The 17,163-nt window shown below is 42.1% G+C and overlaps 1 protein-coding gene across 1 annotated transcript in view; it reads right to left on the reverse strand.

Annotated features, from left to right (window-relative positions):
* Positions 1-17,163, reverse strand: part of LOC109871283 (vang-like protein 1) — a 50,168-nt gene that overhangs the window by 22,294 nt on the left and 10,711 nt on the right. Inside the window, exons 2-3 of the mRNA XM_020462103.2 lie at positions 8,058-8,301; positions 7,393-7,567 (exon numbers count right to left, since the gene is read on the reverse strand). Of these exons, the coding sequence (XP_020317692.1) occupies positions 7,393-7,567; positions 8,058-8,110 (228 nt within the window). The 5' untranslated portion in view covers positions 8,111-8,301. The remainder of the gene's footprint in view (positions 1-7,392; positions 7,568-8,057; positions 8,302-17,163) is intronic.

Raw genomic sequence — 17,163 nt, forward strand, 5'->3', positions numbered from 1 at the left:
AAATCTACAGGTTATGGTCTTATTCGCTGTGCTGCTCCCCAGATTGCAGTTCCACTGAGATACATATTTAATTGGTCACTGGAAAAGGGGATGTTTGTAAATGTATGGAAGCATGCGAAACTGTGTCCTATTCCGAAAGGCAGCAAAGAACCCATTACTCCTGCCAATAGTCGACCAATTAGTCTACTCCCTACACTCAGTAAGATATTGGAGGGTATTGTGAGTAGACAAATGTGGGAGTACATGGAAAGAATGATCAGCATGCTTATCGCAAAAACCATTCCACTACCACTGCATTGGTTGACATGACTGACCAGTGGCTCAATGCTATGAATAATGGCAAATTTGTAGGTGTACTATTTTTAGATTTCAGTGCAGCATTTGATTTAGTGGATCATGAAATAATTGACCAAATTAATGCATTATGGTTTTAAGGAGGTAGCATTGAATTGGGTACAGTCATATCTAACTGACAGGAAACATCCACCAATATCAATGGTTCATTTTCTTCCCCTAATGTGTTAAACTGTGGAATACCGCAGGGCAGCTGCCTTGGGCCACTTCTTTATTTAATATATACCAACAACCTTCCCTATGCCTTGGTTGAAACTCAATCTACTATATTTGCAGATGATACAACAATTTATGCAGCAAGACAATCGGTTCAACAGGTACAGCAGGCTTTACAAGGAGATTTGGAGAATATCAGGAAGTGGGTTTGCCAAAACAAACTTGTTTTAAACACCAAGAAAACCAAAGTTATGTTGGCTGTTCAACTAGGAAAAGGCCAAAATAGCATGGTATACAATTAAGTAAGGGAGGAGTACAAATTGAAGAAGTGGCAGAAACCAAACTACTGGGAGTGCAGCTAGACAACTGCTTATCATGGTCGTCTCAAATAACCAATCTATGTAAAAAAATATATATATTAAAACATCATGCATAAATCAGAAGGATAGCGAAATATGTACCAGGAAGATTCTTAAGCAAATAACCCAAGCATTAATTGAGATTCAGGTGAACTACTGTTCGGTGGTCTGGGGAAATGCATCATCAAGTGAAGTTAGGAGGCTGCAGAATGCACAGAATAAAGCAGCAAGGATTGTTTTAAGGTGGAGACACAACGACGTTACTACAATGCATCCAATTGACCACCAGAGGCATTCTTCAAAGGACTCGGTTTGGCAACATAGCCTTCCATCTACCACCAACCTACCGAAGCGCAGCTCAGAGAAAATATTTATTGCATTTTCCTTTTCCAAATTGGCGGTAATTTAGAACGCATAAGATACTGTATTTTCGATAGCACAGCTTCTCCCTTTGTCCCTCAGTCTTCCCGCTCTTTCACTCAAACCCAGCCCCTTTTCTTTTGTGTAACCAGCTGTCATATCTGTTCCGCCTGCTAGGGACATTTTCCTTTATGACGTAATTTGTAATCCATGTACGATTTATTGTGTGATTAGTTAGGTATTTAGTAAATAAATAATTAAACCCAATTTTGTATTGCTGATTCAACTTGTTAGCCAGGGTTCGTGAAGACCAAGAATTTACAACTTTCAGATGAGACCGAATTATGGTGACGATTAATATTGACTGCTATTGATGTAAAATATTACTAGGTCTTTAAGAGTTTATTTGGAAGATAACAGCTCTATAAATATTATTTTGTGGTGCCCCGACTCTAGTTAATTACATGATTAGCTCAATCAGGTAATATTAATTACAGAGAAAGGATTTTATAGAATAGCATGTCATATCACTTTATCCGGCATAGCCAAAGGTATTTGTAGTTGTCCACATGTTCTAAGTTAGAGCCGTCCAGAGTAGTGATGTTGGACGGGCGGGCAGGTGCAGGCAGCAATCGGTTGAAGAGCATGCATTTAGTTTTACTAGTAATTAAGAGCAATTGGAGGCCACAGAAGGAGAGTTGTATGGCATTGAAGCTCATCTGGAGGGTTGTTAACAGTGTCCAAAGAAGGGACAGAAGTATACAGAATGGTGTCGTCTGCGTAGAGGTGGATCAGTGAATCACCAGAATCCCCCGCTTTGAAGAGGGGGACGACCGCAGCTGCTTTCCAATCTTTGGGAATCTCAGACGACACGAAAGAGAGGTTGAAAAGGCTAGTAATAGGGGTTGCAACAATTTCAGCAGAATGGGCCAAAATACCAGCAACAGTGTGAAAACCTTGTGAAGACTTACAGAAAACGTTTGACCTCTGTCATTGCCAACAAAGGGTATATAACAAAGTATTGAGATAAACTTTTGTTATTGACCAAAGACTTATTTTCCACCATAATTTGCAAATAAATTCATAAAAAATCCTACAATGTGATTTTCTGAATTTTTTTTCTCATTTTGTCTGTCATAGTAGAAGTGTACCTATGATGAAAATTACAGGCTTCTCATCTTTTTAAGTGGGAGAACTTGCACAATTGGTGGCTGACTAAATACTTTTTTGCCCCACTCTATATTGGTTTCTAGCTTCCCTGAAAAGTTGCATATCACGGGGGCTGTTCAATGCTAATGCAGAAGGTCATAGGATATTTTTGTGTTGATTAAGGGCAGTCTGGTTCTAAATTTCTTGAATTGGGCATGCTTATTTAAGATGGTGAGGATTTTAAAATAACCAGGCATCCTCTACTGACGGGATGAGGTCAATATCCTTCCAGGATACCCCGGCCAGGTCGATTAGAAAGGCCTGCGAGCGTTAAACATTAAGTTTGCCGATGACACAACAGTGGTAGGCATGATCACCGACAATGACAAGACAGCCTATAGGGAGGAGGTAAGAGACCTGGCCGTGTGGTGCAAGGATAACAACCTCTCCCTCAACATGATCAAGACAAAGGAGATGATTGTGGGCTACAGGAACAAGAGGACTGAGCAGCCCCCATTCTCATCGATGGTGCTGCAGTGGAGCAGGTTGAGAGCTTCAAGTTCCTTGGTGTCCACATTACCAACAAACGAACATGGTCCAAGCACACCAAGACAGTCGTGAAGAGAGCACGACAACTCCTATTCTCCCTCGGGAGACTGAAAAGATTCGGCATGGGTCCTCAGATCCTCAAAAGGTTCTACTGCTGCACCCTTGAGAGCATGGTTGCATCACTGCCTGGTATGACAACTGCTTGGCCTCCTACCGCAGGCACTACAGAGGGTAGTGCGAACAGCCCAGTATATCACTGGGGCCAAGCTTCCTGCCATCCAGGACCTCTATACCAGGCGGTGTCAGAAGAAGGCCCTAAAAATTGTCAAAGACTCCAGCCACCCTAGTCATAGACTGTTTTCTCTGCTACCGCAGGGCAAGAGGTACCGGAACGCCAAGTCTAGGACCAAGAGGCTTCTAAACAGCTTCTACCCCCAAGCCATAAGACTCCTGAACACCTAATCAAATGGCTACCCAGACTATTTGCATTTCCCCCCACCCCACTATTTTACACCGCTGCTACTCTCGGTTGTTATGATCTATGTATAGTCACTTTAATAACTCTAACTTCATGTACATATTACCTCAACTAACCGGTGCCCCCGCACATTGACTCTGTACTGGTATCCCCCCTATATATTTTTTAACTGCATTGTTGGTTAAGGGCTTGTAAGTAAGCATTTCACTGTAAGGTCTACACCGGTTGTATTCGGCGAGTGTGACAAATAAAATTTGATCTGAACAAAAATATAAACATGCAACAATTTCAAAGATTTTACTGAGTTACAGTTCATATAAAATAAATCAGTCCATTTAAATAAATTCATTAGGTCCTAATCTATGGATTTCACATGACTGGGAATACAGATATGCATCTGTTGTACACAGAACTTTTTTTTTAAAGTAGGGGTGTGGATCAGTAATCTAGTCTAGTCGGTGACCACCATTTGCCTAATTTAAGTGGTTCCATGTGGCTCAGTTGATAGAGCATTGTACTTGCAATGCCAGGTTTGTAGGTTTGATTCTCACGGGGGACCAGTACGAATGAAAATGTGTGCACTCACTACTGTAAGTCACTCTGGATAAGAGCTTCTGCTAAATGACTCAAATGTATTGCAACATCTCCTTCGCATAGAGTTGATCAAGCGGTTGATTTTGGCTTGTGGAATGTTGTCCCACTCCTCTTCAATGGCTGTGCGAAGTTGCTGGATACTAGCGAGAACTGGAACACGCTGTCGTACACGACAATCCAGAGCATCCCAAACATGCTCAAAGGGGTGACATGTCTGGTAAGTATGTAGGCCATGGAAGAACTGGGACATTTTCAGATTCCAGGAATTGTGTACAGATCCCTTGAGACATGGTGCTGTGCATCATCATGCTGAAACATGAGGTGATGGCGGTGGAAGAATGACACAACTCAGGATCTCATCACGGTATCTCTGTGCATTCAAATTGCCTTTGATAAAATGCAATTGTGTTCGTTGCCCGTAGCTTATGCCTGCCCATACCATATCCCCATCACCACCATGGGGCACTCTGTTCACAACGTTGACAACAGCAAACTACGCTGAACTGCAGTCAGTTCAAGATCCCGATGAAGAGCATGCAGATGACCTTCCCTGAGATAGTTTCTGTCAGTTTGTGAAGAAATTCTTCAGTTGTCCCGGTGGCTGGTCTCAGACGATCCCGCAGGTGAAGAAGCCGGATGTAGTGGTCCTGGGCTGGTGTGGTTACACATTGTTTATGGTTAATTTAGTTTTGTTTTAGGCCACATCTATTACTATTATTATTATTATTATTATTATGTGTGAAATTAGTTTCAATACAGTTTAGGTGTAGTTTGAACGGGCCAGCAACTGTTGTTTTGCAGTCAGAAAATACACTATCTTATTATTTTAGTATTTACAGTCCATGTGCTTCTGGATCAATCAATACATTTTCTCATTTGCATTTGGTGTCCTGAGGAATCTTAGAACCTATTTTAACATAATACATGCATTCATTTAGCAATTTATTATTTATTAAGGAATATTTATATAATTGAAATATCAACGGTCAGAATGACCATCATTTCCATTCTAGTAGTTATGGAATTCTGGGGCTGAGTGTTAATCACACCTACAACCTATTAGATCATATAACTCTGTCCTGTCTGATGTCTCCCATTGTTACATACATTATCTTAATGTGCTCTCACTCTTCTCCATGTTAAAGATCAGTGAACACGGCCTATATATTATCTAACATCTCTTAAAGCGTGGTACATATAACTAATGAGCCTCTCTGTAGCAATGGTAGAGCAAATGCAGGCTAAACGCTCTTCATTTACACTCTGTGGCTTAATCCCACAGATGAACTCAAAACTAATCAAAATGTACCATGTTATACAGACCGAAAGGCAGAGAAGCAGAGAAGAGGGGGCAGAGAAGGACAGAGACACAGTTAGAGAAACAGACACACAGAGAAAGAAAGGAGAGGGAGAGAAAGAGAGAGGGAGAGAAAGAGTGAAAGAGAAAAAAAAATAGAGATGGGTGGTGTTTGATGCTTGCTTGGCAGCCCTGTCCTCTGGTGGAGAGTGAATATAGATAGTATTCAGAGCCCTGGTAAGGCCTGTTACACACTATAATATGACACTAAACACAACAACACACACTAACACTGACTGACTAACAGGCTTCGCTCACAGACACATACAGTAACCTACTAACCCAACACACAAAAGAGCTTTACTGGTATGACTGGAGGTTATTCTGACGTGTGTGTGTGTGTGTTTAACATTGGTATACTGGGAAAAAGAACAATGACATTCAGTGGCACACAAAGGAACCTCACTGGTACAGCTAGAGGTTTGTCTGACATTTGTACTGTATTTGTGTGTGTATGTTTGCGAGGCCAAAAGGACAAAAGAGCAAAGACATTCCCAATTCTATTTGTTTCCACTACTTCCAAAAGCCTCAGCCCTGCATCATGTGACACACTGCCAGGTGAAGTAGATTAGCAGGCCTGTTAGAGGCCAATGCCAACCCCATAGCCTTCAGACACAACACAACAGTACCATGACACAGAACACAGCCTGACATGACATTCTTTTCACCTGACAGACATTCACTGTTGGCAACCTCTCTATGAATCACACACAGACACTGACAGTACACACTACTCACAGACAAGCACACACACATCCTTAGATCATAGGCATGCATGGATTATCCATATCAGCTTTCCTTAGAGTGGTGTTTGGCTGCATGCTTTAGCTAATCTCAGCCTACAGTATGTGAATTCCTCTGTGCCCGATTATATTAGCATTAGCCGTATCCATTTGAAAGAGCAGTGCTCTTAAAGCAGTGGCAGGGATGGGTGGGTGCCATTTGGAAGCACTGCACTGTAATGGTAATGTGATATGATTACAGATGACCTTTTACACTAGTTGGTAGACAGTGGCTGAACAACATTGCAGACAATGGGTCTGTAAGCCACAAGCTTACAATGACACCACAATGTGGAATGTTTGCAGCACGCTAGACCGAGTCAAACATCCAAATACAAAGAGACATGGAATGAGACAGACAGACAGACGGCTAGACAGACAGACACTGTTTGTAGCTGTATAAATGTAAGCAGTGCTTTGGTAATGCAGCTGAGATGTAGCTGGTACTGCACTACTTGCTGCATAGACCATTCACGCACGTGCAGGCTCATAAATGCTTTATGCATCCACACACACACACACACACACACACACACACACACACACACACACACACACACACCACGCAGGACCTTCCACTTACAAAGTCAAGTAGGTCAGAGAGTATGTGAATGGAGCCCAGGGCATGAGACAGAGTATACTCCTCCTAACATAACTATCACCATTTCGCTCTTTATCTATCTCTCTCCCTCCCCCTCTCTCTGCAGCAGTCTCCTTCACTTGATCCATCTACCTCTATAGCCAGTCTCTAGCCTTCTGACCCTAGCTTCAATAGCCCAGAGCTAAATCTCAACCCCATTGTCAGAGCATCTAAATCATAGGCTTGCTTCCAGAGATAACCATATGTGGATTTAAATCAAGACACATTCTGACCCACATACAGAATGATTACACATAGAACCACATTACCACACACACACACACACACAATAACAAAGAATGGGAAATATAATTTGCACAGGCCAAGGGGAAATTTGCAAATCCTCTGACCTATTTGGCCCCTAGTCACCATGGTGACTATGACCCTGTCACTATGGTGATTATGATGGGCCCAGATGTTTGAGTTTAAAACAGCATGGTGCGCGACTCAGCTGGTTCCCTGCTTGACTCTGCGAGAAGGAGATTGGTTGGGAGATGGCTTCTGTACAGGGTTCCTGTAAGCAAGTGCTGCACTGTACAGTATAGTTATGTAGGGATTTTTGAATCTCTCAGGCATGGTTAGTGTGAGTTTTGATTTGTTAGGTTGGAGCTTACCTGGAGGCTTGGAGCCTCGTCTCCAGCCACAGAGCTGGGGACTTCTAGCAGGGGCTCGCTGTTGTGGTTGGGGGAGGCCTGAGTGGGCCCGTAGGGGCTGTTGATGATTACAGACCGCTCTGACCGGCTGCTGTCCTTACTGCTGAGCTTACGCCGCTCACGCCGACTCTGCTCCCTACACACACACGAGACAGTAAGAATACGGCAACGAACAAGTGGATGAGGGAGGAGAGGAAAGCCCAATCCCTCCTAATTAGTCTCTCACACTGCCCATCTCATTTATAGAACAAGTCAGAGTGAGTCAGTGAAATAGGTTAAAGGCAGTCAGCTGTGACAACCCTACTCCATGAGCTTTACCCATCACTCATCTCTCTCACCCCCTCTTTTTAAAACTTTTTCCCAACAACTGACATGAGGCTAGTAATACACAGTAATACACAGTGGAGACAAACAGCATTCAGTAGCTCTGCGGCAGATATAGACATAAGCATCCCTCTGATGGTACAGACAGGCCTGCATCTGAACACACTCATTGGCAACTTGACCTTACATCCGCTTGGGTGGGTGGGTGTGTGTGTGTGTGTGTGCGCGTGTGGCGTGTGAGAGCGGAGAGAGAGAGCGAGAGGAGAGAGAGAAGACAGAGAGGAAGTCAACTGAGCTCTTACCCATGTCTGTTGGATCTGTTGGAGTAGCCAGAGTGGGTGGACTCTGTGTCCATGGTAACACTGTTCAGAACAAGCGATTGGCCAGGTGTCTGAGGAGGGTGCCTGGGTGTGATGCAGGAGGGTGATGGTGGTCTGATGCAGGAAGAGATGGGTTAACTAACTAAACAGACTGGCAGCAGACTGAAGACGTCAGGGACCTACATTGACAACAACCCTGTAGAGGTCCTTTAGTCAACACATTGACCTGTGATAGAGAGAGCAGAGAGAAAGAGGTGTAGAGCAGAGAGCAGAGAGAGAGAGGAGAAAGGTCTGTCATCAATAAATTTAAAAAATACAGCTCAGCTCTGTGCTTGCTATCAGAGGCCTATTCACAAAATTCACCACAGGTAAAGCTTAAAGGAAGGCAAATGTAGGAGTTAAGTGCCAGCCTGTATCTGTTGAAACTTAGAGGCTAGTGTGTTACAGTGATAGACAGCCTGGGAGACAGAATATTAAGAGAAGTATTCTCCATTTCATTGTTATTAAAGCTATAATAGGTGATGTGAGGAGTACGGTAAAGGATGACAGACAGGATGATGTGTAACCCAATTCCATCATCATTGGGGATGGTATTTAACAACACAGTGGCCCCCATCATTCTTAAATGGAAGAAGTTTGGAACCGCCAAGACTCTTTCTAGAGCTGGCCGCCCGGCCAAACTGAGCAATCAGGGGAGAAGGACCTTGTTCGGGGAGGTGACCAGGAACCTGATGGTCACTATGACTGAGTGGAGATGGGAGAACCTTCCAGAAGGACAACCATCTCTGCAGCACTCCACCAATCAGGCCTTTATGGTAGAGTTGCCAGACGGAAGCTACTCCTCAGTAAAAGGCACATGACAGCCTGCTTGGAGTTCAAAAGTTTGGAGTCACTTCGAAATGTACTTGTTTTTTAAAGAAAAGCACATTTTCTGTCCATTAAAATATCAAATTGATCAGAAATGCAGTGTAGACATTGTTAATGTTGTAAATGACTATTGTAGCTGGAAACGGCAGATTTTTTTATGGAATATCTACATAGGCATACAGAGATCCATTATCAGCAACCATCACTGTGTTCCAAAGGCACGTTGTGTTAGTTCATCCAAGTTTATCATTTTAAAAGGCTTGATCATTAGAAAACCCATTTGCAATTAAGTTGGATCAGTTGAAAACTGTCGTTCTGATTAAAGAAGCAATAAAACTGGCCTTCTTTAGACTAGTTGAGTATCTGGAGCATCAGCATCCGTGGGTAAGATTACAGACTCAAAATGGCCAGAAACAAAGAACTTTCTTCTGAAACTCATCTGTCTATTCTTGTTCTGAGAAATGAAGGCTATTACATGCGAGAAGTTGCCAAGAAACTGAAGATCTCATACAACGCTGTGTACTACTCATTCAAAAATAAGAACATTTCTAAGTGACCACCAAACTTTTGAACGGTAGTGTACATATAACAAATACACAGACAGCACATTAGAACATGGTTGTGGGCAGGATATAGAAGAGTCAACAGGCTCAGCATACTGCAGACATACTGTAACTGTCTGTGTATGAGTGTGAGTCACTGAGCATGTCTTGCCCCTTCTTTCTCACTCCTCAAAACTGGAGGCAGCAGCCACTTACTATAACCCTCCAACCCCCTTTACCCAGCTCTGGCGTGATTCATGCTCCAGACAGGGGTCTTTAGTCTTTACACCCCGTCATGTGTGACTCTTCTTCTCTACTGGAACTATCTGTCCCCATGCAGCTGCCCCGACAACTCTGTGCCAATCACCTCCACTCGTCTCAGAATTATGGAAATATCACTATGCTTATAAATTATCTCCCTGACCAATGGTACACATTATCACCCAAATAGCACACTCAGCAAATTAGCATGCAAACCCACAGTGTTTATGGTGATTCCTATGTGTGGATATCTGTTCTCGGTTCCTTGAGTAACACAGTGCATATGATATCCTGACTACTGTATGGGATGCAATGCGAAGCCCACTGTCCAGCTCAATAAATCATTTGAAGAATGAAGTGTTACCCATGTTTTTAGCATGTGGCTAGCTGAGGAATGTAAGGACTCCATATATATGATACAGTGAATGCAGCTGAAAGCATCTGCAGTAGCTGACTGTAAGCTAAGAATAATGAGGGCTTCTACTTTCTAAATAAAAACACAAGCACACCAGAAATTCTCTGGGAAATGCATGAATGAGTCAAAAGGGTGAGGGACGACTCACACGCACACAAACACCCCCTCTGGGGCTAACTTTAATCCAGTATCAAATTCTAACCCCGGTGTGAAGGAGAGAGAGCACCCAGAATGGAAGTGTCTACTGTTGCCTTGGTAACAATGGAAGCATAAGGCTCCCTGTGGTTGCAATAATCATTGTATGCAATTGACATTACATGCAGCATTCAATCCTGTCATACACCACATCATGGTTTCATAAATTATTTGTTTTTCCAAACGTTTGGTAATTGTAACAGACATAATGCTGGCTGTACAATTTAGCTAGCTAGCAAGCTAATCAAGCTAGCGATTCATGTTGGACATTTCCAGTTGAAACCAGAGTATGTGAGTGGAGCGTGCCCAATTTGACTGGAGCGCGGAGCGAGTTTCCCAAAGGCTGGAGTGTCTGCCTTCTCGTCCACTCCAAATCAAGGTGACTTACAAAGATGATGAGGAGCAAGAGAAGGAGCGCGGTGATGTTGTGTGGAGTCTGAAAAGACATATCCATAGACGTATCCCGAAAGCATGATGGTGTACTACATGCACATGCTAACAGAAAGGAACAAGGTTGGTAGCTAAATAAGTGTGTCATTGTAGCAAAGTATTTTTAAACAAAAACATCTGATCTCTTAAAATGTGTTAATTTTTGTTATATTATTCATACAATAGGCTATCATTGATTTTGGCCGAATAGGCCTGGCATATTACCTATTTCAAGGAGATATCCGTTTTGATAGGGTTATTGTGCCTAATAACCTTTAGTCCTACCTATAGAAAAAAAACAACTCTGCATCCCTGCCCAGCCTGGCAAAAGTGTCCCGGAGGATGTTTAGCATCCCCAGAAGTGCTGCAAGCTCGGAGAGGGAACTGAATTCTCCGCTGCTGGCCTGCTCTCCAGGCACCATCGCATGAGTCTGAAGCCACAGACTCTGGCCAAACTCGAAAAGTGAATTCAAAAAGGCACTGTAGACTGAGTCTAATAAGGCATTTTTTGTTTCATGTTTATTTAATTCTAAGTAAGTCACAGCCTACAGTTGAAGTCAGAAGTTTACATACACTTAGGTTGGAGTCATTAAAACAAATTTTCAACCACTCCACAAATTTCTTGTTAACAAACTATAGTTTTGGCAAGTCGGTTAGGACATCTACTTTGTGCATGACACAAGTAATTTGTGTCAAGGTATTGGAGTGGCCATCACAAAGCCCTGACCTCAATCCTATAGAAAATTTGTGGGCAGAACTGAAAAAGCATGTGCGAGCAAGAAGGCCTACAAACCTGACTCAGTTACACCAGCTCTGTCAGGAGGAATGGGCCAAAATTCACCCAACTTATTGTGGGAAGCTTGTGGAAGGCTATCCAAAACGTTTGACCCAAGTAAAACAATTTAAAGGCAATGCTGCCAAATACTAATTGAGTGTATGTAAACTTCTGACCCACTGGGAATGTGATGAAAGCTGACATAAAATCACTCTACACTATTATTCTGACATCCTAACGGACCTAAAACAGGGAATTTTTACTCTGATTAAATGTCAGGAATTGTGAAAAATTGAGTTTAAATGTATTTGGCTAAGGTGTATGTCAACTTCCGACTTCAAATGTATATGCGCAACTTATACCATAATGATTTAATATAACAAAATGCTGTTTAAAATGCTGAGCACTTAATGTTCCTGCCAGCCTAGTGTGTCGCACTTTCAAATGCTTCACAATTTACAGTATTTCTTTTTTGGCTATAGCCTTGAAATAATGTAAATAATATAGCCTAAATAAATAATTTTCGTTCAATCTCTGGCTCCTGACCTATTTAGAGAATGTTTATTTGCTGTTTTTTATTTTATTTTACCTTTATTTAACCAGGCAAGTCAGTTAAGAACACATTCTTATTTTCAATGACGGCCTGGGAACAGTGGGTTAACTGCCTGTTCAGGGGCAGAACGACAGATTTGTACCATGTCAGCTCGGGGGTTTGAACTCGCAACCTTCCGGTTTCTAGTCCAACGCTCTAACCACTAGGCTACGCTGCCGCCCCAGTTTAATTTGACGTAGTTTATTTGAAATGATGAGCGCTTCTTACAGTCACCTTTTCATGTTGTTTACTAAAATACTTTTCATTAAAATCATGTGGTTGAGTTTCAATACTTCAAAACCAAATGGTAGGTCCAGCTCCAGTTTCAACTTCCACCTGACTGTGCTGCTGCTCCAGTTTCAACTGTTCTGCCTTATTATTATTATTATTCGACCATGCTGGTCATTTATGAACATTTGAACATCTTGACCATGTTCTGTTATAATCTCCACCCGGCACAGCCAGAAGAGGACTGGCCACCCCACATAGCCTGGTTCCTCTCTAGGTTTCTTCCTAGGTATTGGCCTTTCTAGGGAGTTTTTCCTAGCCACCGTGCTTCTACACCTGCATTGCTTGCTGTTTGGGGTTTTAGGCTGGGTTTCTGTACAGCACTTTGAGATATCAGCTGATGTACGAAGGGCTATATAAATACATTTGATTTGATTTAGGTCCAGGTAGTTACAAAAATATGGGTGTTGGTTCAATGGTGATTTTAATGAATAACTAGCTAACCAACAACTGTAACTAGGTATTTGAGAGACAAGTACTCATTGTGCACCTTTATTTATATCTATGTATGGCGTCACGAGTGGCGCAGCTATCTAAGACACTAATACAGACCCGGGTTCAATCCTAGGTTGTGTCACAGCCAGCCGTGCTCGGGAGACCCATGAGGCGGCACACTATTAGCCCAGCGTCGTCCGGGTTAGAGGAGGGTTTGGTCGGCCGGGATTTCCTTGTCCCATCGCACTCTAGCGACTCCTTCTGTTGGGCTATGCGCCTGCAAGCTGACTTCGGTCGCCAGTTTCCTCCAACACATTGGTGCGGCTAGCTTCCGGGTTAAGTGAGCAGGGTCAAGAAGCAGTGCGGTTTGGCAGAGTCCTGTTTCAGAGGATGCATGGCTCTCGACCTTCACCTCTCCTGAGTCCGTAGGGGAGTTGCAGCGATGGGACAAGAATAACTACCAATTGGATATCACAAAATTGGGGAGAAAAAGGAGTAAAAAGTACCATAAAAATATAAATAAATAATAAAGCAAAAAAACTAAAATATATACTTGATTTATGTATTAAATATATGTGGTCGACTAAATATAGTTGCAGTTAAAATCTATAGTTGTGCACGCGTCAGTTTTGTTGCCAAACAAAACAGTCAGTTGCTTGAAATAGGGTTGAATTCCATCTTGTGCGATGACATGCAACTAGGTTGCAGGCAAGATTTGGGGGGTGACACGGAGCAACATAGATTGCGTCCATATTGCCTCTGACAACGTCACACGAAGCAAAGAGAGAAAGAGCAGAGGAAGGCACATTGAGTGCAATGAATCATAGGCTTAAGAGTACCTTCTCATATTCATCATTCTCACATCATCCCCTTTCTCTCTCTCACACACACACACACACACACACATACCACAAATATGAGGCTTTAACCCCTGGAGTGCTGCAGCCCTCTCCATCGGAGCAGTCATCCGAGTTGTAAACATAGAGACATAGCCAACCAGGTCATGTGGAAAATCACAGCCTATGGGCAAGACAAACTATCAGTTACAAACCAACACATTAAACACTGAACACGAATACAGCCTACTGAAATAACAATGTGTGAGACAACTGCCGGGGGGAGGACTGGTCTAACTGGAGGTGTCAAAACAAATTCACCCCACTACCCAACATAACAATTTTTTTTCACCCCTTATACGGTTAAAAAAAAAATATATATAATAAAATCAGGCAAACCCTCCCCCTCATAGAATAAAAAAAGATAACCACCACAAATAACAATAACTGTAGCAACCCTGTCTGTAGAAATGTGGATGTTGACTTGACCACTTCAGCATGGTTTTGTGGCACACAGGGCATGGTTTTGTGCCACACAGGGCTACGGGCCAGGAGGTTGAGGGTTCGCCGACCACAACAGACTAGCTCACTCACAAGCAGAGCCAGTTGCAGACAATGATCACCTAGGGAAATCACATTTTGATGTCATATTTATAATTATATAAAATACATGCCATTATTTCCCCCTAACAGGTTTATGTGCCAATGCACCACACACAACCAATAAGCAATGCATTAACGCATACCGATTACCGACTTCAAGAGCTTTCAACATCACAATCAAATAGAGTATGTCAATGTCGACAAACAGAAAATACATCCACTCCCTACTCAGTATCAAAGGCTTGGCAATCTCCCGAAGGTCATTTACCTTTTTGGTGTTTTGTAACAGATGTCTCTTTCCATTCATCGAATGGCCGATTTCGACATTTTGTTGTGTTAGGAACGGAATTCAAAATCGATTTTCTTCTCAACCATCTACACACAATACCCCATAATTACAAAGTCAAAACATGTTTTTAGAAATGTTTGAAAATGTATTGAAAATGAAATACAGATATCTAATTTACATAAGTATTCACACCCCTGACTCAATACTTTATACTTTGTAGAAGCACCTTTGGCAGCGATTACAGCCGTCTTTCTGGGCAAGTCTAAGAGCATTCCACACCTGGATTATGCAACATTTTCCCATTATTCTTTTCCAAATTATTTAAGCTCTGTCAAAGTGGTTGTTGATCATTCCTAGACAACAATTTTCAGGTCTTGCCATAGATTTACAAGAAGATTCAAGTCAAAACTGTAACTCGGCCACTCAGGAACATTCACAGTCTTCTTGGTAAGAAACTACAGTGTAGATTTGGCCTTGTGTTTTAGCTTATTGTCCTGCTGAAAGGTGAATTCATCTCCCAGTGTCTGGTGGAAAGCCGATTGAACCAGGTTTTGAGCGTTCAGCAGCCAACAAGTGCTCAGCATGTGGGAACTCCTTCAAGACTGTTGGAAAAGCCTTCCATGTGAAGCTGGTTCAGGGAATGCCAAGTGTGTGCAAAGCTGTCATCAAGGCAAACTTTGAAGAATTTCTTTAACACTTTTTTGGTTATTACATGATTCCATAGTTTTGATGTCTTCACTATTAATCTAGAAAATAGTACAAATAAAGAAAAACCCTGGAATGAGTAGGTGTGTACTCACTTTTGACTGGTACTGTATACTAAATAATATATGTGTGTGAAATTCGCTTTGATTTAGAATGGACCATTATCATGGGAAAAATACATATCATCTATGCACTTAAATAGCGAATGGAGGACAGGTTTCCCGTGGTTCATTTTCATGCCAGCCAAGTAAGCTATACTCCTGTTTTAAAGATAAACATGATTAATATTAGGAAAGTTGAGAAATAAATATAGTAGGCATAGCCTCCTCTTTTTAGTAGAGGCCATCACTGTATTTTCACCTATTGCATAGCCTATAGAAATATTGTGCAACATGAGCCCTCATGAAGTGTTTGATTCGATTTTTGATTACATTTGCATTGATGACAAAGTGATTAGAGGGACAATAGCGTGCCGAGTACCAGGTAGGTAGCAAGTTGTGTAGGCAACTAATGACCAACAGCAGCATCAGAGCTTGGAGAAGCTTAATTATACGTGGAATTTGACTGCCTTCATGACTCGTGACCTCCGGAGTGGCGGTAATACAGTCACGCAACAGTCCTAATAGTGACTGGTTGTGTTTATAAGGTAATACAATTAAAAGTTAAATTACAAATATTTAAACTGTCAGAATGCACGTTAAGTTTTCCTGAATAATTGGGCCTGCTGGGAGCATAGGCCTATATGGTTACACTATATAGGACATCTTGGGAGAATGATGATTGGCAACAGATCGGCACATAAGTACCAGAAGTAAAAATACTGCCAAACTGTCCTGTGTCTTTCTAGACCTTATAATCTGTCGAGAGTAGACCCACAACTGACCCAAATAGAATGAAACATTCAAATAATGGGGCTTTTGCACCAGTATTCAAATGACATTTCACTGCCGTTTACAGCCTAGAGTAGAATTGTACTCTATTATGATCACTAGAAAACAAATTAACTGTATAACTTATTTTAATATTTTTTTTAAGGGAGACAAATCCAGCAAAAAAAAATCTAAATATCACAATAAAACAATATAAAAAGTTGTACTCCTTGTAATAATACTAAGCAACCTTTGTACAACACCTAGCGACCTCACCTAGAGATTTGAGCCTTTTGCCATTGTAGTGAACGGTGGGGCAGTGAATACAACTCGGTTCGCTGGTGTGAAAGACAAATACCCTACGCATTGTTGCAATAGAGTTAACTCACCTTTTGGGAATTGTAACGTCTCTCATATAGCGAGGCTTGCTTACACCGCCCTCTCTGTACTTGAAGGCATGTCCCTGTCCATCATCTCCCTAACACATCAGAGCTGTGCCCTCCAATGGCTGCATGTCCCCTATCCCACTTCTGACACCAATGTAGCAAATGGCAGGACAAGGAAGTGAAACTGGGTCACTGGCGTGAAAGGCAAACACACTATGCATTGTGCAAATAGGATTAACACACTTGGTAGGAATAGTATCATTACATTTTGGTCATCTAGCAGATGCACTTATCCAGAGAGACTTACAGGAACAATATTAGGGTTAACTGCCTTGCTCAAGGGCAAATCTATAGATTTGTCACCGAGTCGGCTCAGGGATTCGAACCAGCGACTTTAGGTTACTGGGCCAACACTATTAACTGCTAGGCTATCTGCCGCCCTCATCCTGGCTCATATAGCGAGGATTATGATATTATAATGGTTTTGGAATTACAGTCACCAGAATTTGAGTCCCAGTCAGAGTACCTCCCTAATCTATTATATTGGTGCCAGGTGTTGGAGAGCGCCATTGAAAACATGTGCCAGCCAAGTTATAGTCAC

Source organism: Oncorhynchus kisutch, linkage group LG26, assembly GCF_002021735.2.
Source record: "Oncorhynchus kisutch isolate 150728-3 linkage group LG26, Okis_V2, whole genome shotgun sequence".
NCBI classification, from domain to species: Eukaryota; Metazoa; Chordata; class Actinopteri; order Salmoniformes; family Salmonidae; genus Oncorhynchus; species Oncorhynchus kisutch.